Source organism: Bicyclus anynana, chromosome 21 (genome assembly GCF_947172395.1).
Source record: "Bicyclus anynana chromosome 21, ilBicAnyn1.1, whole genome shotgun sequence".
Classification (NCBI taxonomy): Eukaryota; Metazoa; Arthropoda; class Insecta; order Lepidoptera; family Nymphalidae; genus Bicyclus; species Bicyclus anynana.
The window spans coordinates 12966204-12992664 of record NC_069103.1 but is presented as its reverse complement, the minus strand read 5'-3'; the positions used below and the strand labels follow the sequence as shown (position 1 = coordinate 12992664).

The window sequence follows — 26461 nt, the reverse complement described above, 5'->3', positions numbered from 1 at the left end:
TGCGTGTCGGGCCACACGCAGTGTAGGGTTCCGTAGATTATGTTAGCCCTTTAATCCCTTATGTTTTTCTCAATTTCAAAGCCTTTATTATTCCTTACATTATTACATTAAACAAGTTTTTCAATTAATAAGAGTAACAGTTTTAATTTTTTTTTCTATGTTAGTATATTGTTAGTGTATTAGTGGGTTAGTCTTATTTCTAATTAATAAAATCTATTTAACTAGTAAGTTGAAATTGAAATTGAGGTATAGCTCGCGTTTCGACCTCTAGTATGAAGTCAAACTACTGCTTGTATATTTACTGTGACATTGCTTAGACTATCCACAGAATAAATACATAGAATATTCGATTACTGATCGATGTTTGGCTGTTTCGTCAAAAGAATCGATTCTTTTTATAAATTGTTTTTATTAAAAATTTGATAAAATTAAGGTTTAAATACTTTCAAATGAAACGTTACTCCATCTTTTACTAAACTACAAGTTTTTGGCCGTTTTTTTATGCCATTTAACTACACAAACCGGCATTTTTAGGGAGCTCCTTACACGACGAAAACGATTACAACAATGAAAAATCGATTCTGTTGCAACAGTTTTTATAAACGCATTAGATTTTTGATCTTTGCCAGAGGGGTAACGGTTAGCGAACCACGTCCAGTTATTAATGGTCTAAGAAATAGGCTGATAACTCAAACTAGTTTCCTTCGATTGGACTTGCATATACTTAAACTAGTGCCCCCAAAAAAAAATCTTGTGGGGGGCTAGGTGAACTCACACATCGAAAATATTTAACATCAATAAATATAATCTGTGTCCTTACAATATCACACACATCACAACTCGTTACTTCATATTATATATTCAAAGATATTCAACTAGAAGTTGTTGTTATTTTTTTAACCATTTTACTACACAAACGGCATTTGAGATGGAGGAGCAACAGAGAGGCGGCCAGGCAGGTCTCTATATAATTCGTCTGAGATCCAATCTGATAAGAATATCTATGACTACGACTTCATTTGACGTCCGTGGACTCTGTGTCAACTGTCAAGTGTGAAGTGTCAAACTTCGTCATTTGTCTATGGTGTGATGTGTGTTTGCAAAACATTTTAGTTTAAAATTATTAAAATTAAAATCTTAAGAATTGTTTATACCAAGTGTCCCTTCCTTTAATATTAAGATAATGACAGAAGTGCAGTTGCAAGAGTTCAAGTTGGAGCCAGACTCCGAACTTCGGTTCGAAGTTGAATCTAAAAACGAAAAAGTTGTTTTGGAGGTGGATTTTTATCCATATTTTCCATGTTATTTGGTTTTAAGCACTACGAAGCGACTTGTATAGATCTAAAGTTCATTGTTTAAACAAACATTCTGTTTGTTTGCAGGTAAAGAGTGGATATGCGGAGTTATTTGGAACAGAACTAGTCAAAGGAAAACCGTATGAGTTCCACACTGGTGCCAAGGTGGCGGTCTTTACGTGGCATGGTTGCATAGTGGAGCTACGAGGACGTACAGAAGTTAGCTATATTGCTAAAGAGACGCCTATGGTAGATATATCTGATTTTTTATAATAACGAAAATTTTCAAACACTTCATACAAAAATCATCAATAGGTAATGCCATATTGAATAGCTTACTTTGTTTCCACACTGAAATTCCCTATGATGTGGAAACTCTTCTGCTATTTTTATGTGCTGTAAAATTCTGGTTTTCACTAGGGGGAATGCCCACTGGCCCATACAACGTCAGCTCAGGAAACTCAGGTATACCCCCATATAAAAGTATATGGAGATGATAATATGAGGTATAAATAAGGATCTGGTTAAATAATTGGCTTAATAAAAGTATGTTTCTTGAAGAAGTATTATTTCTTTTTTGTAATGTTTTTTTCTGTTACCAACAACAACAAACAAGAAAATTTACAAACAAACCAATATCATAAGTCCTCAAAAAATATCATTAATGTCAGGCTGCATGGTCAACAATCTAATTTTATGCCTGTTGTGGACAATTAAGGATGAATTAAATTTTTTTAGATAAAAGTAAATTGCCGGGTGGTTAGGGTAGATCTGGGCCAGGAATGGGCATTCCTTTTTACACAATCTGATAAAATTAATCTCTGAGTTAAGGTAATTTTTTTTTTTTTCTCTTTGGATCTGCAATCAGTCGTTAGACTTTAAGCAGGTGAGTTGTGAGACTTTAGGGCGGTTTCTGACAGGAGAGCCGTAGCTCTGCCGTCACCTAGTCATCGAGCATGCCAGCACGCTTCAGGCGTTTGATTCACGGCGCTACCACCAATGAGCCAGCGAGGCGATTGGGAAGTCGCGTTAGCCTTTCTTTATGCTTTTACAGTTATTGATTTCCTCATAGACAGTTGGCATTTCAAGGTATTCGTGGGTTTCATTGTTGAGAGTTAACCAAGGGGCATCCGTGATAGTCCTAAGTATGTTATTTTGTATCCTTTGGAATATCACGGATGCCCCTTGGTTTGCATTTGATTTACTGCATTAAATTAAGGTAAAATCTATTTAAATTCCAAATTCCATCCAAATCAGTTCAGTATCTGCTGCATAAAGGAGTATCATACATACACACTTTTACACAAAGTTACACATTTAGAATATTGTAGTACAAATAATATTGGATAAGTATAAAAGAAAATATTTTCAGGTAGTGTACCTCAATGTGCACGCTGCGTTAGAGCAACAGAGAGTAGCAGCAGAGCAAGAGAACACAAGAGGACCTGTGACCATGGTGGTAGGCCCTGGGGATGTTGGCAAGTCAACATTGACCAGGATACTGCTGAACTACGCTGTGAGGATGGGCCGACGGCCTATTTATGTTGATTTGGATGTCGGTCAAGGCCATATCAGTGTACCAGGCACTGTTGGTGAGTTAGTTTAAATTTTTGTATAACGTCAAAGTCAAAATTTCAATCAGGCTTAGTATAAAAGCACTTTTGAAATGTCAGGTAATAATAATTGTGATAATAATTAATTGAAAGTTGAGGGTTCCAAACACACTTGGTCTGAGAATAGCCCACAACAAACTCAGCCAGGGTTTGTTTTTTTATGTTTATCACCATTTTACAAAATCTAGAACAAAGTACACAATTGTATAGTAAAATTCAATACCAAGCTTTTTTTATTGCTTATATGTCTTTAACACTAATACAATTTTTCTATGAGCTTGTGTTTAGTAAATCTTCCATCTCAGATTGCATCATCACTTACCATCAGGTGAGATTGTAGTCGAAGGCTAAATTGTAAAGAATAAAAAAAAATGTAAAAAGTTTGAACCATGGTTTCAAAGTCCTCCATTTTGTTACACAAACAAATGTTACAACATATTATGCAACATTTTTTTTATGAATACAAGAATTTTTAACTGTTATTAGACAATATAACTCAAATACTTAGGGTTAGTTTCTCCAGGTTGGATAACTTATTCAAATCTTGTCTTTGTCATTTGACATAACTAATATTACAGAGGTCAAGTTTCTGAGGTTGTAGGGATAATCTCTGAATCAACTAAAACAATTTTGGAATTTGTTTTGCCAATATGGAGGCACACTATGTGTAAGTGTCATTTAATCAACATATTCTCACAGGAAAAAGAACTAGAAGAGCCAGTATAAGACAGTAAATGTTAAACAATACTAAATATGTCTATAATAGGGCCTGTAACTAAAAGTTCCTTAACCGATTTGCTCAAAGCTGTCAGTTGATTGGTATAATAAATAAAATATATGTGTAAGAGTTATTATATTATTATAAACTGCTGATGTACCTTTTTTTTTTCTTTAAAAGTTAGCCCTTGACTAAAATCTCATCTGATGGTAAGTGATGATGCAGACTAAGATGGAAGCGGGCTAACTTGTTAGGAGGATGAAAATCCACACATTTCGGTTTCTACACGGCATCATACCGAAACGCTTAATCGCTTGGCGGTATGTCTTTGCCGGTAGGGTGGTAACTAGCCACGGCTCAAGACTTCCACCAGCCAGACCTGGACCTGAAGAAAATCTCAAAATTTAGTCAGTGGCGCTCACAGTAGATCAGAAGCGGTCAATGTGACACACGGACAACTTGAAGACAGCCTCTACATCAAGGAGAAGAAGCCTATGCTCTGCACCATGCAGTGGCGTGCATAAGGTTTTTAACTAGGATATGCACTATAAGTAAAAACTAGAAAATTCCTTGTCCAACTACATATTCTGTGGCCCAACTTAGGTTTGTATTGAGTCCTTTTTAGTTAGGCAGTGCATTTTTGCATCTATGAAGTGCACGCCACTGGCACCATGGTCCCATTTAGCTATCCTGTACCCAAAATTCACCTAAAAAGCAACTTTTTTTCACTGTGAAAAAACAGACAGATGTACTATCATTTATAACATTAGTATGGATTATTATCAGGAGCACTACTGGTAGAGCGGCCTGCGTCCATTGAAGAGGGTTTCAGTCAGCAAGCCCCCCTGGTGTACCACTACGGACACAAGAGCCCCGGAGAGAACTTGGAGCTATATAAAACGATTGTTTCTCGGCTAGCTGAGGTCATTGCGGAACGGTGCGAGAATAATAAGAAAGGTAGGTTATTGCAAGACACATAAAACTTTTTACTATCCTAAATCCTAATAATAGGAAATAGTTTATACTCCGGACTAGAATGACGCCTGGGAAGAGTCTATTAACCTTCCCAGTTAGTATGTAAGTTTTAATATCTATTTGTATTATTAATTATTATTATTATTTTATATCAATATGTAATATGTATACTGGGTGCTTTTACCTTTAATAAAAAATTATTATTATCCCCTTTTAGAACACACACAACCAAGGCCCCATTGCTCATATATACGCAAAATATTTTAATCTATCTGACCAGATCACATAAAAATATGTTAATGAGTAGTTTTGAAATTAGCTTAATTAAAAATACAATAAAAAATTAATTACAAGCTATCACTCACGGACGCAATATTTTTGACGTGGATTCGTGATAGCTCAGTATGACCTCTGCCTTCGGTTCTGAGAACATTGGTTTGAATCCGGTCTGGGGCATCCAACTTTTCAGTTACCTACGTGCATTTTAAGAAATTAAATATCACATGTCTCAAACCGCAAGTCATCTGCATCTTATTTCAAAGACGTCATAAGACATCCGATTATATCAAAATTAATAGTCAGAACTCCGTAGAATATTTTTTACACTTGATTACTAACAAGTTAATTTTTCGTGAGTAGCTTCATCGCGAGAGAGTTAAATTGTATAATTACTAATAATGCAATGCTCTGAAATTTTCATTTTCATTAGTTTTTTTTTTATTTTCATTTCTATATAATCTCATTCCGACGCTCAGAAATTTTCATTTCCTGGTAACTCAGTTAGCTATCAGAATCAATAATTTTCGTAAATAAAAAAGTTGATTGTCTCATCGAGATGCTACTCACGAAAAATTTACTTATTAGTAATCAGGTATAAAAAATGTTCTACGGATCCCTGACTATATGGATAATTATTTTTCTAATTATTATTTTCAGCATCCACATCAGGTGTAATAATCAACACATGTGGGTGGGTGAAGGCTGCCGGCTACAAAGTGCTGACTCACGCCGCTCAGGCGTTCGAGGCAAGTCTAGTATTATTATCATTATAAACACAGAATAAAGAATGAAACAGAATGAGTCTTTACAAGCAGCGGGGTGAGGCCGGTGAGACCTATAAAAAACAAATGTCACGCGTCTCCTTGACAGTTAGAGCATTAGCACTAAAAATATCTTTGGGCAAGCTAAGCTATAAAATTAGACCAGGCGCTGTGAGATACTAAGTGTGCAAAATTAAGAATCACATTTTGTTTACAGTTTTGAACTCAGAAAAGCATGCAGATTTGTTAGTCCATTCTTTTGTTATACCCTACAGCCATTGGCGTTGAGTATATGTTATAGACAAATGCTTTGTATGAATTTTATTGCTTGTTTTATCAAGAATATCCAATTTTTGTCATTAAATTGTCACACTAATAGGCAGTCTCTAATAAAATTTTCAGCTCAGACTAGCTAGGCTGATAATGATAAATTCAAAAAATTCAAAATTCATTTATTCCAAGCAGGCTCATTTTATAAGCAGTTTTGACACGTCAGTTGACTATTTGTAAAGATTCTACCACCGGTTCGGAAGGCAGGTTCTGCTGAGAAGATACCGGCAAGAAACTCAACAGTTGCTCTTTTGAAAAAGTCATACAGTATTATAATTTACAATTGATAACAATTAAATTACAATTTCTTAGAGTTTTATTTCCTGTGTGAAGGTGGAAGCTGATCCAATGGCCTCCAAGCACCTTTATCGTTAAGGAACTCATCAATAGTGTAGTAACCTCGTACATTATTGAGATTTTTCTTCAACAGAGTTGTTTGTTGCAGGTAGATGTAATCCTAGTGCTGGACAATGAAAGACTGTACAATGAACTGAAGAGGGACATGCCAAAGTTTGTCAAAGTTGTGTACTTGCCCAAGAGTGGAGGGGTAAGTTATTATTATATCTAACAATGCTTTAATAGCTCGTCAAAAAATACTATTACTAGTAACAATGTTATACTAGTAATAGTATTTTTTGACGAACTATTATCTAATATCTAAACTACTTGAAATTAGTTTTTTTTGGTTACCCAAAACATACCCACCAATATTAAGAGGACCCATACCCAACAAAATCGGATTCAAAGGACTAAAAATTATTATTAAATGAAAGTCTGTCAGATCAAACAATTCCCACCAATAATGTTATATCAATAAACCCTAGAAGAACCCTTGAGTTAAGTCCCGCACTTGTGGCCGAAGGAGGTAGGGTTAAATATCTTTTAAAACTAACTCAAGTCATTCTCAACGCCTATACCAAAATCCACAAAGGATTATCTAACCAAAGGTGTGGACGGATCGAACGTTACGACAAGAATGAGGTATTTCGAGGAAGAACGAGGAAGAATTTCGTACTATCTCGGCTCATGACGATACGAGCCGACCGTTCGAATGACTCACCCCTAAAATCATCACGTTGATATTGCGACTGGCGGCCATCTTGGTGACGTAGTCGACATCGCACCGCCAGTACCGTTCGCAAAGTCAGCCCTCGCTTACGAGTAAATGTTGTAGCTTTTTGTTGTCTTGTTTTATCTTGTTTATTATTGTTGAGTTTTAGTACCTGTTACTCGTTAAAATGAGTAAGAAATTAATAAACAGTCGTGCTCGTGAAATGATAATTAAAGTGGACAATTATTTTGTAAAAGAGAAAGAGGAATCTAAGTTAGTCATTCAAAATATAAACTGCGCTTTAAAAAGTCCAACAAAGTAACAATAGAAATACTTATAGAAATATAGATAGTAATAAGAAGATTTTATTTTTAGATTATATTAATTTTTATTTTATCACATTTTTTTGCTAGCTATCCTTTTGTGCGACTGATGACGTCACGCAGCTGTTATTGTGACAAGGTTCCATCGCAATATCAACGTGCGGGGCTTGTATACACATGTACAAATGACTTTATTTTCAAAAATTAAAAATAATCAACAAGAAACATCAAATAATACGAGTACTGTAAACTCATTACAATTTTTTCGTCCATAATGACTGTGAAATGAAAATTACAGTTTTTCATCAAAATATTGCGGGTTTATTATCAAAACGTGATTATATTGAGGTGACATTATCAGATATTAGAAAACAAATAGGCGATGTTGATGTGCTTTGTTTTTCAGAAACATTCTTAAAAAAAAGATCAGAGTCTAATATTAGAATTACCAATGGATCTGTGACCAATGTGTCGATAGATATTTTTATTTGATGTAAATTTATGCTACTTGTACTTGTATTTTTTTATTTGCTAAAACCGTGACCACCGATTCAATATTTAATTATTGGAATGATTAGTTAGTATAATATTACTTTTAATATTCATACACCTGTCAAGGTAGAAAGTATGTATGTCTATAGCTTGTTCTGTAAACCTTCTGTACTTTCTTATGAATAAATGAATGAATTATATTATTATTACAATATCCGCAGGTGGTGGAGCGGTCGTCGAGTCAGCGCGCCGAGTCCCGCGACGCGCGCATTCGCGAGTACTTCTACGGCAAGCGGACCCCTTACTACCCGCACTCCTTCGACGTCAAGTTCGCTGACTTAAAGATTTATAAGGTACTACCGGACGCCCGCGACTTCGACCGCGTGGAATTCAGTCTTTCACAAATCCCGCGGGAACCGCGGATTTTTCCGGGATGAAAAGTAGCCTATGTGTTAATCCATAGTAAAATCTGTTTCCATTCCAAATTTCAGCCAAATCGCTTCAGTAGCCGCAGCGTAAAAGAGGAACAAACATATTTACACGCTTACACACAAACTTTCGCCTTTATAATTTTAGTAGGATTAAGGGACGTTCTGCGGATACGCGGATACGCGGATGAAATATACTCGTATATTACTCAATAATAATATAGCTTTCTATTGGTGAAGGAATTTTCGAAATCGGCTTAGAGTAAACTGCTAACAAAGATCACCTTCCGATTTATGTGTAACTGGAAAAAGCTTTTACCCATCCCGACTGGAGACTGCACAGACAGAACTTCGCAGACTACCCACGTATCTTGTGACGTAGCTAATGGTAAACTCTTCTAGTGTGCCACTAACTTATCTGTACCGGTGAGGGTGTCGCAGTTGTCGCACTTTTAGTACAATATTTTGCAAAATGGCGACTTTATGTGTCACTGTACGCGTCGCTTGTGGTCAGGTGGGCGCGCCGTCGCTGCCCGACTCGTGCATGCCGCTGGGCATGCGCGCGTCGGACGCGCTGACGAAGCTGGTGAGCGTGTGGCCGTCGGGCGCGCTGGCGCACCGCGTGCTGGCCGTGTCGTTCGCGGGCGGGCCCGACGAGCGCGCGCTGCACTGCAACCTGGCCGGCTTCGTGTGCGTGTGAGTACTGCCGGGGGACGCACGCCGCTGGGCATGCGCGCGTCGGACGCGCTGACGAAGCTGGTGAGCGTGTGGCCGTCGGGCGCGCTGGCGCACCGCGTGCTGGCCGTGTCGTTCGCGGGCGGGCCCGACGAGCGCGCGCTGCACTGCAACCTGGCCGGCTTCGTGTGCGTGTGAGTACTGCCGGGGGACGCACGCCGCTGGGCATGCGCGCGTCGGACGCGCTGACGAAGCTGGTGAGCGTGTGGCCGTCGGGCGCGCTGGCGCACCGCGTGCTGGTCGTGTCGTTCGCGGGCGGGCCCGACGAGCGCGCGCTGCACTGCAACCTGGCCGGCTTCGTGTGCGTGTGAGTACTGCCGGGGGACGCACGCCGCTGGGCATGCGCGCGTCGGACGCGCTGACGAAGCTGGTGAGCGTGTGGCCGTCGGGCGCGCTGGCGCACCGCGTGCTGGCCGTGTCGTTCGCGGGCGGGCCCGACGAGCGCGCGCTGCACTGCAACCTGGCCGGCTTCGTGTGCGTGTGAGTACTGCCGGGGGACGCACGCCGCTGGGCATGCGCGCGTCGGACGCGCTGACGAAGCTGGTGAGCGTGTGGCCGTCGGGCGCGCTGGCGCACCGCGTGCTGGCCGTGTCGTTCGCGGGCGGGCCCGACGAGCGCGCGCTGCACTGCAACCTGGCCGGCTTCGTGTGCGTGTGAGTACTGCCGGGGGACGCACGCCGCTGGGCATGCGCGCGTCGGACGCGCTGACGAAGCTGGTGAGCGTGTGGCCGTCGGGCGCGCTGGCGCACCGCGTGCTGGCCGTGTAGTTCGCGGGCGGGCCCGACGAGCGCGCGCTGCACTGCAACCTGGCCGGCTTCGTGTGCGTGTGAGTACTGCCGGGGGACGCACGCCGCTGGGCATGCGCGCGTCGGACGCGCTGACGAAGCTGGTGAGCGTGTGGCCGTCGGGCGCGCTGGCGCACCGCGTGCTGGCCGTGTAGTTCGCGGGCGGGCCCGACGAGCGCGCGCTGCACTGCAACCTGGCCGGCTTCGTGTGCGTGTGAGTACTGCCGGGGGACGCACGCCGCTGGGCATGCGCGCGTCGGACGCGCTGACGAAGCTGGTGAGCGTGTGGCCGTCGGGCGCGCTGGCGCACCGCGTGCTGGCCGTGTAGTTCGCGGGCGGGCCCGACGAGCGCGCGCTGCACTGCAACCTGGCCGGCTTCGTGTGCGTGTGAGTACTGCCGGGGGACGCACGCCGCTGGGCATGCGCGCGTCGGACGCGCTGACGAAGCTGGTGAGCGTGTGGCCGTCGGGCGCGCTGGCGCACCGCGTGCTGGCCGTGTAGTTCGCGGGCGGGCCCGACGAGCGCGCGCTGCACTGCAACCTGGCCGGCTTCGTGTGCGTGTGAGTACTGCCGGGGGACGCACGCCGCTGGGCATGCGCGCGTACAAGTTTTTGGCCGTTCTTTATGCCATTCAACTACACAAACCGGCATTTTTAGGGAGCTCTTTACACGACGAAAACGATTACAACAACGAAACATCGATTCTATAGCAACAGTTTTTATAAACGCGTTAGATCATTGATTTTTGATCTTTGCCAGAGGGATAACGGCCAGCGAGGCAGGTCCTGTTATTAATGGTCAAAGTTAACAGCTAACTTCCAAACAAAACGGTCTCGAGTCGCCAGCTCCAAAAATTGTTGATACGTGTTACAATTTTATAAACAAATTATACATAATTTAAAATAAACAAGTTATGAAATGACATCCGTTTTCTACCATTGGCTAATTTCTTTGTTGGTAAACAGTACTCATCAAAAAAGGCTGTAGTATATTGGATGGTTTATTATTTATGTATATAAATAACTGAACGTTTGTATGTTTGTTGCAGCACCGCAGTAGACATGGAGAGACAGACCCTCACCATTCTGTCGCCGCAGCCGCGCCCCCTCCCCAACACCGTGCTACTGCTGTCAGACCTACAGTATATGGACAACCACTAGCCAAAGAAGTACTGGGTTCGATTCTAAGTTGAGTGAGACTAATTGAGTTTTATCAATATTGACTTACTCTAGTGAAATCCAGGAATATACTGTTTTTGTGTAAAAAGTGTTATCTAAATCAAAAGTGCGTTTTGGACGATCCGTTTTTAATTAAATCAACAGTGTAGTAGCAATCATGATTGATTTTACAATCATTGATTGTTTTGTTTTTAAAAACGGTGAATAACTTTGTCAACAAAAAAATATTGATTTCATGTACATCAACTATCTCCTGGGCTAAGGTAAAGATGATGATTTACATCAACTATCAGAATGTCAAGAGTACAGATAGATAAACATACAGTTCCCAAGTATTTTTTTTCTTACACTGCATTTCCATTTTGTTAAGTGGAAATGCAGTGTAAAAAAAGCAGCGTAAGCCACCAATCGCACGAGCGCTTTTTTAACTTAAAAAAAAGCGTTCAAATATAGTATGAAGTAAAATGAAGGTCTGTTCGCTGCAGAGCTTGCAACAAAGCTCGAAAAAGTCACGTTTTTAAAACGCTGACTTGTGAACATATATTTGGGAATGCATTTTTCAATTTAAACGCTTTTTTAACGTCTGTTAAAAAAGTCAACAAGTCAAGACAATCAACTCCTATTGTACAAAGTAGTTAGGTAGGCACAGTTAACTTTAAAATATTGTATTTCTATATTTTTGTGTAAGGATACAATCTTTGTTTTACAATATTAATAATGAAATTGATTAAATTTGACAAAGCATATTGTGAAAGGAAATTTTTGAAAGGATTGATTGATGGAAGACCATGTTATGTACAATGTACATAACATGGTCTTTACATATTTTTGTAAATAAAACTAATTTTGTAAAAAACTTAAATTGTTTTATTTAATTTAACATATCAGACTAGAAAAATAATTTACAATCAACACATCCATAAGCCCAAAAGGTTTACCTACATTATAATGTATTTAAATACAGAATGTATTTTATTAAATTACAATTGGCAAAACAAACAAGGCACTAATTATAGAAATTACAAAGAGCTCACAAATAAAAATTGAACACAACTCGAATCTTCACCAAATAATACCCTCATTATTCAACTATGTACAAGCACCATACAACTTTTATTAAAAACTATTTAATTTATAGAAGTAGAAATACAACATTTACAAACAATTAAATTGAATATAAAAAATGGCCACTGAATTTTATTCAAACATTATTTTACTAACAATAAAAAATTTTCATTTATAATTTCTGATGCCTAATTAAAATATTATGTTTAACTATCAGAAAACATAGGACATCATTAAACACACTGATACAAGTCAGTTATTGTTGTGGCTTTAAAAGTTACACAGTTCATAGAAAGACAACTCTTACAATTTCATTTGTTATAAATCAGTTCTTTTTCTTTTAACTAATAACTTACACACTCCCATTGTTATTACTAGACAATTAAATACAAAAACTACATAAAACACCCTAATTGACTTTTACAAAACATACATATAAATTGTTTTATTCATTGCATTAATTTGCGTATTCACATTTAAGAAATATATATTTTTTTTATTTCTGCTACATAAACTAGTATGAAGAGATCATCATTACTAGTTGATGTCTAGCTAAGTCTACGCCCGTTCTTGGTGTTTGTGCCTGTCCTTGCCTCGTGTCTCTGCGTCGTCTTCCGTATGCCTGTAATGTGCCTGCGCGTATTTGATTGCTACACGCATTGCGTCCTGAACTAGTTGTTCGCAGTTGATGAGGCTTACCTGACATACAAAAATATATAATGATAATATGTAAGAAACGTCTTAGGACTCGTCAAGAAGTGATAATTTGAACCGCATGCGTGAGACCGCAAGCCTGGGCGCCGTAACGCGTTACGTTACAAAGCAGTTTACCCTCCAATAAAAAATTATCACTTCAAAAATAGTTGACGGAACAAGCAAGTATTAAAATGAATTAAATAATAAACGATTGATAGAAATAAATGAAAGTTGAGTTGAGTTGACAAATTGGTAATGCGCAGAGCATATTATACAGTAAAATAATAGTTCTAACTCCATAAGAAGAACTATGTGAAGAGTTTCCGGAGCCTGGTGATAGCTGAAGCAGCGGAATACAGTGAAGTCTCAGAATAAGTGGGAGCTATAACAATGGCAATAAACATGGGCAGGCCATGACAAACTACTAAAAACACATCTACTTTTGAGTAATCATAAATTTTAGTGTCCTATTATTTGTATTTTATAAGCTTTAAAAAGTTCATTTCAATGCCAGTCATATCATTATCAATCCACATTCGGCTCATTGCTGAGCTCGAATCTTCTCTCAGAATGGAGAGGGATTAAGCCCATAGTCCACCACGCTGGCCCAATGTGGATTAGCAGACTTCACACACACAGAGAATTAAGAAAATTCTCTGATATGCACGTTTCTTCACGATGTATTTCCTTCACCCTTTGAACTGTCTCAAAGGGTGAAGGAAATACATATATATATATATATATATATAATAATATATGTAATAATTATCGAGGACCTCAAGAGTGTTACCACAAAACTCTGTATCCAACGATATAATGTCAAGCACGGTAGAGTATTGATGTGAATTTGTTGAGGCTTCGAACTGCAAAAGGAGATAAACTTTACTTGCCTTGGTGTCACTCATCTCTGCGTGTGTAATCGCGCTGCGTCCGCTGTCGTATGGCAGCAGGCTAGCTTTGAAGATGGGCAGCAAGCATGACAACCACTTCTCTGCCGTGAAACTCGGTGTCACCATTTTCTGCAAAATATATTTTATCTAGATGTGATAGCTTGTAGGTGCAAATTGACGAACTTTACAGGAGAGACAAGAAACATCTTTTAGGTATCAATGTACGTACTATAATATTTACGGGCTACCACCGGAAAAAACTGTTTGAAGCTTTCTCCATCAAAATCAATTTTTACCAAAAATTGTTAGTTATGGGGTATCACATCTAGACCGACGTTATGTTACTTTATATTTTAGAAGACACTACTCCGTCTCTTAGATGGTTTCTTGTAGACTCATCATCATCAACCGAAGCCTGTTCTGAATGGCTCTTTGTAGGACTTGGGCTTCCTCTATCCTAAAAGAGCGGGATTTGGAGCTAAAACGGACTTGTGCAGCATTGATGACGGCGCGTTATTCTATGGAAAATGTAACCTGCGGCACTGTAGTAATTCTTTATTTGCCTACACGATCTTCGCTTGCATTATGAGCTGTTCACTAGTATGACGGTGCCGCTGAGCAGCAGTAAGGGCAGCGGGTGGTGCGCTTTATATGGCGCAGTGTTACCTGCGGCACTCGGGCAGCAGCAACGACGGTGCCGCTGAGCAGCAGCGGAGGATACGGGCCGGCGGCAGCAACGGAAGCGCACTGTCTATGCTAAAGTGATTCCTGCCGCTCTCGGGTAGCAGCTATGACGGTGCCGCCGAGCAGCAGCGTAGGGTACGGGCGGGCGGCAGCGATGGAAACGCACTGTCTATGCTAAAGTGATTCCTGCGGCACTCGGGCAGCAGCTACGACGGTACCGCCGAGCCGCAGCGGTTGATACGGGCGGGCGGCAGCAACGGAAGCACACTGTCTAAGCTAAAGTGTTACCTGCGGGACTCGGGCAGCAGCTACGACGGTGCCGCCCGCGCAGCCGAGCAGCAGCGCGGGCAGCGGGCGGGCGGCAGCGACAGCGGCGCGCACACCGTCGCTGTGCATGAGGTAGGAGCAGCGCAGGAAGTGCACGGCGAAGCGCCGCCCGCTGCGCTGCGCTTCCTCGCACGCTTCCACTATCTCCGCTTGCGCCATTGCTCTGAAACCACATATTTGACTTGACTGTTGAACTTTAAAACTCAGGTATTATTGAATTAAATTGTCCAGTCCCAGAAATATGGTTATCGTAAAATACTGTAAGGCTTCATGTAGATGACGCCGCGTCGCGTTGCAAGACAGGTAAAAATGCGATGCAATGCAGCAGTGCGGTGCGTTTTTATCTGTCTACAGAGACTAGCTCGACTATCACCATTACCACCATTGCTTTCCATTAGGCATGTTCGATGGAGGTCTAAGATGAACCGATTACCTAGAAGATCTTGAAGATGCCTATTTACCCGTGCCTTGAAGGTGCTCAAATTGTACGCTGGAAGGGCATTCATCTTGGCAGTTCTTCTTAGCTCAAGGACAACACAAGTATTGGCGCAGAGGGGAAAGACTGACAAAATTAGTTTCTGGCTAGGGTACTACTCGGACTGCTGTCTCTCGATGGTAACAGTTCAGTAACAGAAGTAACACTCACTGCAGAGCCACGTCGTTGTTGTTGGTACTGGCCCGCTTGGTCAGGTTCACAAGCAGCGCCAGGCAGTCGGCGTACTCGCCGCACGGCGCGCCGCCCGCGCCCGTCAGCTCGGACAGTTCGCGCTTTATGGCTGAGACCTCCTCCTTCACCCGTGCTGGCTCCGCTAGGTCTATGACTTCCGCCAACTTGTGTGCGCGACAGAACAGCTCCCGAGCCTGTGGGGTTAATTCTTTATCAACCCGTATTCGGCTTACTGCTGACCTCGAGTTCCTCTCAGAATGAGAGGATTTAGGCCAACAGATTTCACACACGCAGAGCATTAAGAAAATTTTCTGGTATGAGGGTTTCTTCACGATGTTTTTCCTTCCCCGTTTGAGACACGTGATATTTAATTTCTTAAAATGCACACAACTGAAAAGTTGGAGGTGCATGCCACGGACCGCATTCGAACTCACACCTTACGGAATCGGAGGCAGAGGTCGTATCCACTATCACGGTATTGTGGGGAGTTAATTAGTATGACCTATTGTGTCAATACATTGAAGTTAATGGAATATGATAGTGTGAAAACAAATTTCGCTTCCCGCGACCTCGCCTCACTTCGCCACGCCTTCTGTTTGATTTTAAAGTGTAGGTCTAATTTTAAGCGGTATCAGCAGCTCATAATTTTGCCTTTCTTTATAATTTTAACCATTTTACGATGACACATAATTTTTCATCATCATCTGCCTATGGATGTCTACTGCTGTACAAAAACTGTAGACTTAAAGACTTCAAATCATTTGTTCTCGCAAAGATCGAAAGGGGGGCTCGACAACGCCGCGTATACCGCATCGTCATTTCAACACTTAAATGTGTGTCTCCCCCGGTGATTTCTTCCAACCCCTCCCGGGTTGAGGCTTTTCAGCCTAAGGGTTTGGACTTCGAGCCCGTAGGCCCCGCGCGGACTGCGATTCCTCGCTATCCTGCGTCGGGGCGGCGCCGGGTTCGATGGAGTCCCCTGCGCGGAGTGCGATGTCGTCGCTATCCTGCGCAAGGACGGTGTCAAGTCCGGTGGATGCGTCATCCTCGTCGTCGCCGTAGGTGCCTGCGCCTGCAGGGTCGGTCGTTTGGAGGAGCTACACAAATTTGGTCGTATCGTCTGACAACAAAACACACTTGATCACAAATACCTGCGCCGCCGCGTCCCCCGTGAGCGCGTGCAAGGTGGGCGAGTTGCTGCCCGCGCCCTTCACCTGCGTCACGCACAGCTCGCCCAGCGCGCCCGTCGCCGGCACGTGCGTGCCGCAACACAGCTCCCTGCACACAACACGTTTACATCAATCATTGTAATTAGCCTATTTTGAAAGCCTAGGAATAGCAAAGATTTCATGACGAGATATATAATATTATCTAGAATAGCAGATAAATAGAAATTTTGCTCTTACAAAAGAGACGAAAAATAGAACTATTATCTCGTGTCGCGTATCTAAGGCCAGCTAATAGGGATGATGACAATTTTTTAAATTGTACAGAAATTAAGAGTATACTAATAGCAAAGCAATTTTGTAAAAGTAACAGGGTATCTGCGATCATTACTTTCGGAGCTACAGGGATTTAAAGGGTCAGATTTGCGGCGCTGCCGCGGATCCCTGAAAAACGCCCCATATGGTACGATTTAGTGACGTCGTTGGCTCGCTGATCGTTAGGTTTGTACGGGCGTTCAAACAAAATTACTAATATCTTTGTTATTTGTGCGTTTATGTTTATAGTTCATTTATTGAAAAATGTCACATTTAATGTAAGGAAGCTAAAACTGTATGAATTTTCATCTAATTACGATAAAAAAAATTTAATAGATTTTGAAATTTTATAATCTTATTTATTTTGCAAATATCCAGACAATCTTTGCTTTTTATGTATAAATTAGTGAACATTGACCTTATTTACCCGAATGTATCATAAAAATCAATATATTCAAACCTAGTCATCATCCCCATTATAAAATAGCTTCAATAAAGCTTAGGGTGATAATGTTTAACTCTGTTCTTCGATTACAATCGTTATCATATGTTGGTGATGACGACCGTGACCGATGGCAGAGTGTTTTCCGAGGCACGGAAGTGTACGTGCTCCTCTCAGGCCAAGGCCTTTTTGAACCCTCGTAACTTTAATTACCATCTTGCTTGTAAACTAAGCCTAATTGAAATAAATTAATTTTGTTTTTGAGAATTGTTACTAACAATTTCTTGGAAGAAAAAAAAGCCAATATGTCACGGGAGATGCATTTTTTTTATTGATATTTAATTTCGCATTTTTCGTATTGAGTCTTCTTGCTCGCCGTTAACATACTCTTGTAAAAAACTCAATGCCCAGACTCACCTGGATATCAAGGGTCGCGCAGTGGAGACCAAACGGATGCCCGACTCAGGGTAGGTCTCCCCAGGCACCATTAGCACACTAGACAGTTGTGCAGACAACTGAGCACTGTTGAGCACCTGCGACACAATTGGCGCATTGGCCTTGATGGAGTCTCTGAGAAAGGGTGAAAAATTAAGTGGGTATGGTGCATTTTATATAAGAAATATGTTCGAAAAATTGGCTTCAAATATTAAAACAAGAAACACTGGAAATTTGACTGAAATATAATCTAAACTTAGAGCCAATCTGGTAGCAGCTTCCTGAATACACTTAGTAAAACAGAATTAAGCTGTTTTTCACAACAAACTGAAAAAGACCACATGACTGTATTGTCTTGATGTGGTGTAAATATTAAGTGTTGTAATACAAATTAGTCATAATTAAAATGTTGTTTTACCTTATTAAATGTTGAACTTCCATAATGACATCCTGCGACAATTTATCCCCATACACCGACAGGCTCAGAGACAACCCCTTGTCAGTGACCTTCGACCCTATTTGACATATCACACTGTTCCTCAGAACTTGTCTCACAGCCGCGTTCAACAAATGCACAGCGGTATGATTCCTCATTATATTCAATCTCCTCTCATTGTCAACTTCCAAGGTCACATTCTGACCTTTGTTTATATAAAAACTCGTTTCTGACAAACTATTCTCATTATTTCTGTTCAAAACGAAGTACCCTTTATGGAAAACTATGTCGCGTATTTTGAAAACGCTTTCTATTTTGAAGCCGATGTCTTCGCTGAAATACGCCAAGCCACGATCGGCAATTTGGCCGCCCTCCTCGCAGTAGAAATTTGTGCTTTCAGTCGTTAGATAATAAGGTTGGTTTTCACTCGGCTCGGAGAAGTCTATCCATTCGCAGTCTTCGTTTAATATTGCTACTAATTTAGTGTCTACGTTTTCACAGGTGATTTGGTCTTTTATTTGTCTTATATCGTATTTAGGACTATCGTCAGTTTTGTATATACCAATTTTGTTTAGTTTGTCTATTGCGTTGTCAAATAACGACCCTCTATCAGATGCCCGTTCTTTGAATGCTGTTTTATGTCTCGACCTATGATCGGAGAGATGTTTCCAGAATCCTTGTTTGTCTATTTCTAAGTTGTTAACATGGGCCACCCTCTGTATCACGTCTTCTTGGAAGCCGTGCGTGTCGTACAACTTAAATACTAAATCGCCGGGTATTATTTTCGATTTCAACTTTGCCATAGTCTGAAATGTTATATATAAACATTTGTATACATATATCTAAATTATAAATACATAATTAAAAGCGAAATCTCCCCGAAACCGCTCGATGTAGAAAGATGAAATTGGGCAGGGAGCTTGTAAAAATGATTTACAGTATGTTAGTATCACTAAAACTTGGTTGGATTTGGATTGGAAAAAAAATCATGACGTACGTTAAACTCTTATAACATGACGTGATGTGCTTTGGTAAGAGAAAAATAGAGAACGCCTAAAGCTAAAACATCCCAATAATATAAATTAATAACATGGTTATCAGTGGCCTCACTAGAGCTCCAGCTAATGTTATTAGAATGGGTATCCAAAGCCGCTCTGTAGGGTGTATCTTACCAAATATGACTGGGCAAGGAGAATAACGAGAATCAAGAAGGGAAATGTTAACATGTTATCAACCCTACACCCGTAATAATAATAAATAATAAAAGCCTTTATTCGCTGACCTTTTACATTTTGACTTATAATTAATACAATTTTTTAAATTTAACTAAAATAAAATAAAATATAATTTTAGCAACCACTTTGTAGGTCAGGTTGTCCTGCGACATAGGCCCGTGCCTGGTCTCAAAGATTTCTTTTTCACTAAAGAGAAGTCTCGCTAAAACTCGAAAACGGCTGAACGGATTTTTCTTATCTCGAAATCTATTGCAATGTTTCATCAAATCAAATTGAATCATTTTGACCAGAAAGGTTTAAAAGGTGAGAAAGATTAGAATAATTGCCGGAAAAACCATATAAACAACCCTGTTCTATTTCTCATAGAAACATTCAAGGGGTAGGGTAGGGGTAGAGTAGTGTAGAGTAGGGTTAGGGGAGAAGTGCACATAAGTCAAAGCGAAGCTTGAACGGATCCGCTAGTTAAGAGTTATAAATGACACTACTCACCTCCTTAAATTCCCTATAACCCAAAGTAAAGCCGGCAATTTCGACGTCTTTCAAATCAGCCACCTCAGGGTAGAATTGCACCAAATCCTTCCACTTCTTCCTAAGACTCGTCCTCAGTTTAGCGTAACCTTCCCTCTCGTGGTCTATTACTAGTTTAGCCTCCTTCTCCCTCAATGCCAATTCGGGGTAGGTATCCCCTAACGTGTTCCTCACTTCGTTGTATAGGATTGAAAGTAGGTTGGGATTTTGGAAGACGTCTGTGCTTATTTTGAAAGACTTGCGCATTATTTGTTTTAAGTTGAGACTGCAAAACGAAATTTTGATCAAAGTTCATTTATTTGAATTAGGTTGAGTGTACAAGCACGTTTGAAATGTCATGAGTTAATAGTGATAATTAAAGTCGAAAACTTTAAAGTTACGGGGGTTCCAAACGTGCCTTAGTCCGAGAAGAGCCCACAACAAACTCAAGATATCTGTTAACTTTACGACCATAATATTCCTTTTGAAAAGTTCCATTACGTGCGCTATGTAAACGGTAAAAGTTACGCAAAAATCTTGTACGACGGATTTTTTTTTCTATAGAAGTTTCAAAAAAAGTTAGTGTCAATCTATGTTCATCAGTGAAGGTTGACTTACTATAAACTTTTTATGGTAAACAAAAGTTTCCATGTTTTTACTAGGATATTATATTAATTGATTATGAAACACGGCTAAAACTCACGTGATATTACGTCGGAGTATGCCCGACTAGTTTTAATCGGGATCATGGATGGTTGCTGCCCACAGCGTGGAAACCGCTATTTCTTTCATTGTCACATACATCAAACTTGGAACAAGATTATTAGCATTAGTTCGGTTTGCTTACAAGAAGACGAGTCTAATGAAGATAACATTAATGAACCGTCTGAGGGTGTAACGGAACCTTCACTCCCCACCACTCAACCCCTCTCCGCGCGCGCAATGCGTGCAGCAGCGCGTCGCGCAGCCGCTTCGCAGTTTGGATCGTACCGCGATGCAAGAACCAGCTCATGACTAAGGGCCCCGTATGGGTTCGAAACTAGTCGGGCATACTCCGACGTAATATCACGTCAGTTTTAGCCGTGTTTCATAATCAATTAATATGAATAACACTCACGATAGTTTAAATTCTAAAATAGGATATTATATTTTATAACTATCCATTTTTGAGCACATACCTCGTGGAAGGAAACACTCCATCGGCGAGGCAAACGCTGATCATCCTCGCGTGGTCGGCTAGTCGCCTGTACGCCTGGTCCAACGTTGCGTCAGCGTTGTAGTTGCCGCTGTATGCCGACACGCCGTTACTGTTCTTAGGTTCGTTAGAATAAATACTAATTAACTTTCAAGTGTACAATAAAAAAGATTGCAAGTTTGTTTTAAAGTATTTTTGAGTTTAGCTAAATGTTGGTTAAAAAAACAAAAAAAATTACAACCAAAACATTTAAAGTGTAAGTGACGCTGTTTGCCTGCTTGTTTTCCTAAATAGACTCTGTCATAAAAAGCTCAGAAACGAAATCAGAAACTATCTAGAGTCTACTTGTCTATTCAGAAGTCTCTGTAACTCAATAAAAAAATAGTTAAGCCTTTTTAAATGTAAGCTAAAACAATTTTAATACTGGCGACCAAAGCATTAAAAGTTTAAGTGACGCTGTAGTGCGTCAGAAATCCTACTAATATTATAAACGCGAAAGTTTGTATGTTTGTTACTCTTTAACGCCGCTACTACTGAAGCGATTTGGAATGCTCATAGATTTTACTCTGGATTAACACATAGGCTACTTTTTATCCCGAAAAAATCTATAGTTTCCCGAGATTTGCAAAAACTGATGATTTTGATGATATGAATGTTTGTTAATCTTTCACGCCTCGACTACTAAACCGATTTAGCTGAAATTTGGTATTAAGATATATTATAGCCTGAATTAACACATAGGCTAGTAATTTTTATCCCGGAAAAATCTATGGTTCCCGAGGGATTTGTGAAAAACTAAATTCCACGCGGACGAAGTCGCGGGAGTCCGCTAGTAATAAATAAGTATTGTGCTAGTGCTTTCGTAGACATTCTTGTCACAAAAAGCTCAAAAAATAACCTTTTAATTTGACAAGCTCAACAAATAGGTACCTTATGTATAGCATCAAGGATGGGTCTGAACAAGTCGGTGTCGTAGTTGGAAGGCACCCCCTGAAGCAGCGCCGCCATGCGCTCGAGCCCCATGCCGGTGTCCACGTGTTGCTTGCGGAGCCCTACCACCTTGCCGTCCGCTTCTCTATTATGAGGTCATGGTTCACTTAGCAATATTAAAATTTCAATGGTATAAATAAAATCTTTTTACACATTAAAAACAGAGAAATACAATCTTTATAAAAAAAAATTAACAGACTTCATTAAAATTACTCTAAAAAACAAAGAATCATGTTCTGAATTCAGTTTGAAGGCAGTGCCAAAAAACAAAATAAACTTTAAGAGTCTATTAGGCAAAGCGCCACCTTCAATCTTCACCAAAAAATAAAAATCACAGTCACAATGTTATTTTTCACTTTAAAATTTTAACAACAGTTTTAGTTAGAAGAAGAAAGAAGAAAGTTTTCAATTCGACGCATATGTCTTTTTTTTCAATATTAGTTACCTCATAAGTTCGTAACTTATTAATCAATTTTGGAAATTCTTTTTTTATTTGAAAGAGTATACTTCCAGATTGATCCCATTTCATTTTCATGAGAATCAGTTTAGTTATTTTGTGTTAAAATCAAAATAACTGAAATATGTCTTTGTTGGTTGCATTTTTATGATAAAAAGATTATTAGAGTAATATGTCTTTGGAGTCAGTTAAATTTTTTTGTCAAAGAGATTTTTCTGTTTTTATTGTGTCCTAGCATAGTGACCGTTTGGGCTACAAATACATTTGAAACATCAGGGCATCCTAGTCATCCTGGGCATCCATAATAAAAACTAAAATGAACTAATGGAAATTTTTTCTTTAGGGAAACACTTTTTCAGCAGTTTTGTAATATTGCTTCATCTTTAAGTCTTTAGAGACTTCTTCAAAAGAGGCAGTAAAGAAAGATATCAAGTTCTTGCAGTCTATAAATACATTACCTGTTGCATTGTATGAATACAATGTTCCATATTTCCGTGAGGGAGCCATCTGGATGCACATAGTGTATCTCGGTGCAGGGCCCACAGGGGCCAGTGGGGCCCATTTCCCAGAAGTTGTCTCTAGCGCCGTGGGCTTTGATGCGACTTGAGGGCACTCTGAGAATTGTCAAAATAACTTATATCAAAAGTTTATTTTTTTATCCCCTAAATCATCATTCATTATTACCAGTTGTTGTATGTCCACTGCTGGACATAGGCATCTTGTATGTATCCAGCGGTATAGGGATTTAAAATTATGTTCGGCTCACTGTTGAGAGGCGACTCGTGCTCAACAAGGAGTTAGGCCTTAATCCACCACGCTGGCCAAATGCGGATTGGCAGACTTCACACAAATAGAGAATTGAGATAATTGTCAGGTTTCCTCACAATGTTTTTCCTTCACTGTTTGAGACAAAAAGTTAGACATGCATGCCCCTTACTGGATTTGAACCTACAACCTCCGTATCAAAGGTACTGAGATAAATAAACTTGCTGAAATATTTTAGAAAATATTGAAATCTTAATATGTATGTAGAATGCAATGTAATGTATAAAAACCAGGGTTTCCAATTTCAATTTTACAATTATAAAGGAAGGGATACCCAGTTACTACAAATATAAATAACTTTACAGCCAAAATCTCTACAGTTCAAGTTCTCACCCAATCTGTTTCCAAATATCTCTACACTCCTTGTCTTCCTCAAGGCCAATGACTGCATCACCAGCAAAATAAGTCACCAGCAGATTATCTGGCTTTAACCGATATGGTCCCAAGAGCAGGTCCCAGGCCATCTGACATGCTTCCTTCTGCAATAACACAATCTTCATCAAATATATTTATCACCATTATATTATGTAAAAAAATCATATGTAGTAATGCTTCAAAATCATCATCCATTAGTCTAACATTAAAAAGAAATCAAGTGATAATGCAGTTTTTATTCATAAAAGTTGACAAGTTGACAAACTACAATAGATACAATAAAGATAAGCATGACATGTCTTTTGCCAATCAATAATTGTTCAGGATTGTATATTATGTTGATTTGAATAATCTGGGACTGTAGCCATGTGGCATGTCAATTCTCTTTCTACAAAAGCTAACGCTTCCAAAATTTAAAAATATATGAGAATGACATTCACTATCTACAGGTCACGAGGTCAAGTTGTTCATCAGACCTGTCATTCTCATACGTTTTGTTAGTCTTCAAAGCCTTAGCGTTTGTAGAAAGAGAATTGATGTGCCACATGGCTAAGGACCCTGTACTGGAAACAGTAGAAACCAGGGAGGATAGGGCAGGTAATGGAGACCTGACAAACCAATGGAATACTATCAGGTTAACAAAGGTTACAGGTAGATTTGATTGAGGGAGGAACACTAGTGAAACTTTTGTCTCATACTACAAGAACTGGGTAGGGAATGGCATTTATACATACCACCAGGCGATAAATGAACTAAAATAAACAAAATACCTTATAATAATCTCCAAAAGACCAATTCCCCAGCATCTCAAAGAAAGTGTGATGATGTCCATCCATGCCAACCAGATCCAAATCATTGTGTTTACCCCCCACCCTCACACACTTCTGAGAGTTTACTGCTCTGGGGCAGGGGGCATCTACCACTCCGAGGAATACACCTTTGAACTGCAATTAAGAGCATCTTATTAGAGTATTGTGTAAGTTGTTGTAACTGTGCGGTTTCTGGTGAAATAATAGGGCCGCTCCACATCTTTCTGTGAATGTTGTAAAAGGGAAAATGTTGCAAGTGGGTAACAATATAACAGATTAAACGGTAATAGTGTTACCCACATTCCGACAAAGGGCCCACTACCAATGAGATGCCCATTGAACTGAAAGGTGGCGGTTAGAATAACCCATCTAACTGAGAATTTGATTGACATATTTTTCTGACCCCACTTAAGATAAGGGAAAGGAAATGATGATGTGTAAGTTGTTGTCATCGTCAATATTCCTTGGACGTTTACAAAGGTTTAGTTCTTCTTTCCTTCTATGCACTGCAAAGATATAGAATGCTGTTCCAGCTTCTGTTTTCTCCACCACTTACAATATGGGTATCTTTAATAGTGAATAGGCATCTTCTAGGCAAGTGCAATTCACCATAGGCTGATCATCATCATGATTGCTTATCATCAGGCATGATTGCAGCTAAGCACTTGCTTATACTATATAAAAAAAAGTATCATCATAGCTTTACACCTTGGAAAACTGTTTTACAAGGCCTACTACAGGGCCTCCCATCTTATAGGAGGGGGGATTTAAAACAGACCCAGCATACTTCTCCAACGCAGGTTGAAAATCTATACTAACAATATAGGTGTAAAGTTTGTGGTGTTTTTAGTAGTAGAAAGTCAAGTTATTTGTGAGTGTTATGGGTGATATTTTATCCCCATATTCTCATAGGAACAGAAACAGCATGGGTGAAACTGCAGGGCATCAGCTAGTTGGTTATATACTTAAAAAATATGATGGACAAATCAAAAATAAAGTATTAAAGTTTAAAAAACACACTTTGTAATTATATTTTTGATTGGTCATTGTTTTGTTTGAACAAATTTAACATTACAGACATTGTTGTAGATTTATAAATAGAAGCTTTTGTACTTAAAATGTGAACTAGAGACTATATTGTGTTACTGTGCTGCTGGCAACTGTTCAGTGTAACCATCCTTGCCAAATATTCAGTTTGCAATGTATCTACATTAAATAGGTATTTTGTTTAACAAAATTTATTTCTTCAGTATTTTAAAGAATGTTATTTAGTTGTCGCAAACATACATTTCATTGTTGTATAAAGAATTCACAGTGCAAGGAAGTATACCTGATTCATTCCAGCATTCACAAAGGGTACTGTAGGGTCGCATAGCGGTACAACTGAGCTTGATTTTATATGTTTGTGACCATGATTCTCAACGAAGTACTCTATATAGGTGTTTCTTATGTTGCTACTCGATGATTTCCTCCGTATTTGAGAGTTTTTTCTGGTCGAGCCCCTCAAAACTAGTAATCGTAACATATTTTCAGGTTACGGTAAAAATCTCAAAACGTATTGTAATAAAACCCTTTCTTGCGTTAGTTTTTAGGTAAATAGGTATATACACATTATTATGATTTCAATTTCGATAATTTTTTTAACACTTTTTGCATTTTACTGTTGAGTGTTGATCTAAAAATTCGCAAAATTTTTCAACAAAACAAAACTTTTGCGAATATTTGACATTGACGTATAGTGTGTCGGGTCTGACAGTAGACAAGGCGCTGTCAACATTTTAAATATGGAATATTCGGATACATTTAGAAGTTTATTAGTTATTCTTTTAGTATTTTTTCATTTCAGTGTGTTTTAGTATAAAATGTAATTTTTTTATAGATATTTGTAATCCATAATTTTTTCGATACATTTATAAGAGTTTTTAAAAGATGTATTAATTTTTTTAGTGGTGTAAAAAAAATCGATTTCAATTTTAATCACA

General features: G+C 39.7%; 2 protein-coding genes across 4 annotated transcripts; one reads left to right on the top strand and one right to left on the bottom strand.

The window, feature by feature from the left end:
• Nucleotides 1-1062: 1062 nt before the first annotated feature.
• Nucleotides 1063-11709, top strand: LOC112054488 (protein CLP1 homolog). Of its 3 annotated transcripts, none has more exons than XM_024094288.2 (9): nucleotides 1064-1276; nucleotides 1383-1544; nucleotides 2668-2887; nucleotides 4413-4583; nucleotides 5538-5626; nucleotides 6417-6518; nucleotides 8059-8190; nucleotides 8780-8961; nucleotides 10834-10945. In XM_024094288.2, exons 1-9 carry the CDS (start codon nucleotides 1184-1186, stop codon nucleotides 10943-10945), a joined length of 1263 nt encoding a protein of 420 aa, XP_023950056.1. In that variant the 5' UTR covers nucleotides 1064-1183. The 3 variants fall into 3 exon arrangements, 2 of the variants coding, with proteins under 2 accessions (XP_023950074.1, XP_023950056.1); XR_008251908.1 differs by having other exon boundaries at nucleotides 1065-1276; nucleotides 8780-9653; nucleotides 10834-10922; XM_024094306.2 differs by lacking the exon at nucleotides 8780-8961 and having other exon boundaries at nucleotides 1063-1276; nucleotides 10834-11709.
• A 98-nt stretch (nucleotides 11710-11807) lies between these two features.
• On the bottom strand, nucleotides 11808-26222 carry LOC112054465 (alanine--tRNA ligase, mitochondrial). The gene is made up of 14 exons (XM_024094260.2): nucleotides 25810-26222; nucleotides 24441-24614; nucleotides 23629-23774; nucleotides 22929-23084; nucleotides 21954-22098; nucleotides 21007-21140; nucleotides 19811-20114; nucleotides 18069-18892; nucleotides 17633-17785; nucleotides 16444-16570; nucleotides 15272-15486; nucleotides 14587-14788; nucleotides 13615-13743; nucleotides 11808-12727 (listed from the first exon to the last, which is right to left on the bottom strand). Exons 1-14 carry the CDS (start codon nucleotides 26002-26004, stop codon nucleotides 12587-12589), a joined length of 3045 nt encoding a protein of 1014 aa, XP_023950028.2. The 5' UTR covers nucleotides 26005-26222; the 3' UTR covers nucleotides 11808-12586.
• Nucleotides 26223-26461: the final 239 nt, after the last annotated feature.

Bases quoted from the DNA above. Each gene is read 5' to 3' on its own strand.
- LOC112054488 (XM_024094288.2), top strand. From the start codon at position 1,184: ATGACAGAAGTGCAGTTGCAAGAGTTCAAGTTGGAGCCAGACTCCGAA. The intron at 5,627-6,416 runs GCAAGTCTAGTA...TGTTTGTTGCAG, and splicing joins ACGCCGCTCAGGCGTTCGAG to GTAGATGTAATCCTAGTGCT. The intron at 8,191-8,779 runs GTACTACCGGAC...GCTTGTGGTCAG, and splicing joins CTGACTTAAAGATTTATAAG to GTGGGCGCGCCGTCGCTGCC.
- LOC112054465 (XM_024094260.2), bottom strand. From the start codon at position 26,004: ATGTTACGATTACTAGTTTTGAGGGGCTCGACCAGAAAAAACTCTCAA. The intron at 24,615-25,809 runs GTATACTTCCTT...TCTTAATTGCAG, and splicing joins TGAATGCTGGAATGAATCAG to TTCAAAGGTGTATTCCTCGG. The intron at 18,893-19,810 runs GTGAGTAGTGTC...ATAACATTTCAG, and splicing joins GTTATAGGGAATTTAAGGAG to ACTATGGCAAAGTTGAAATC.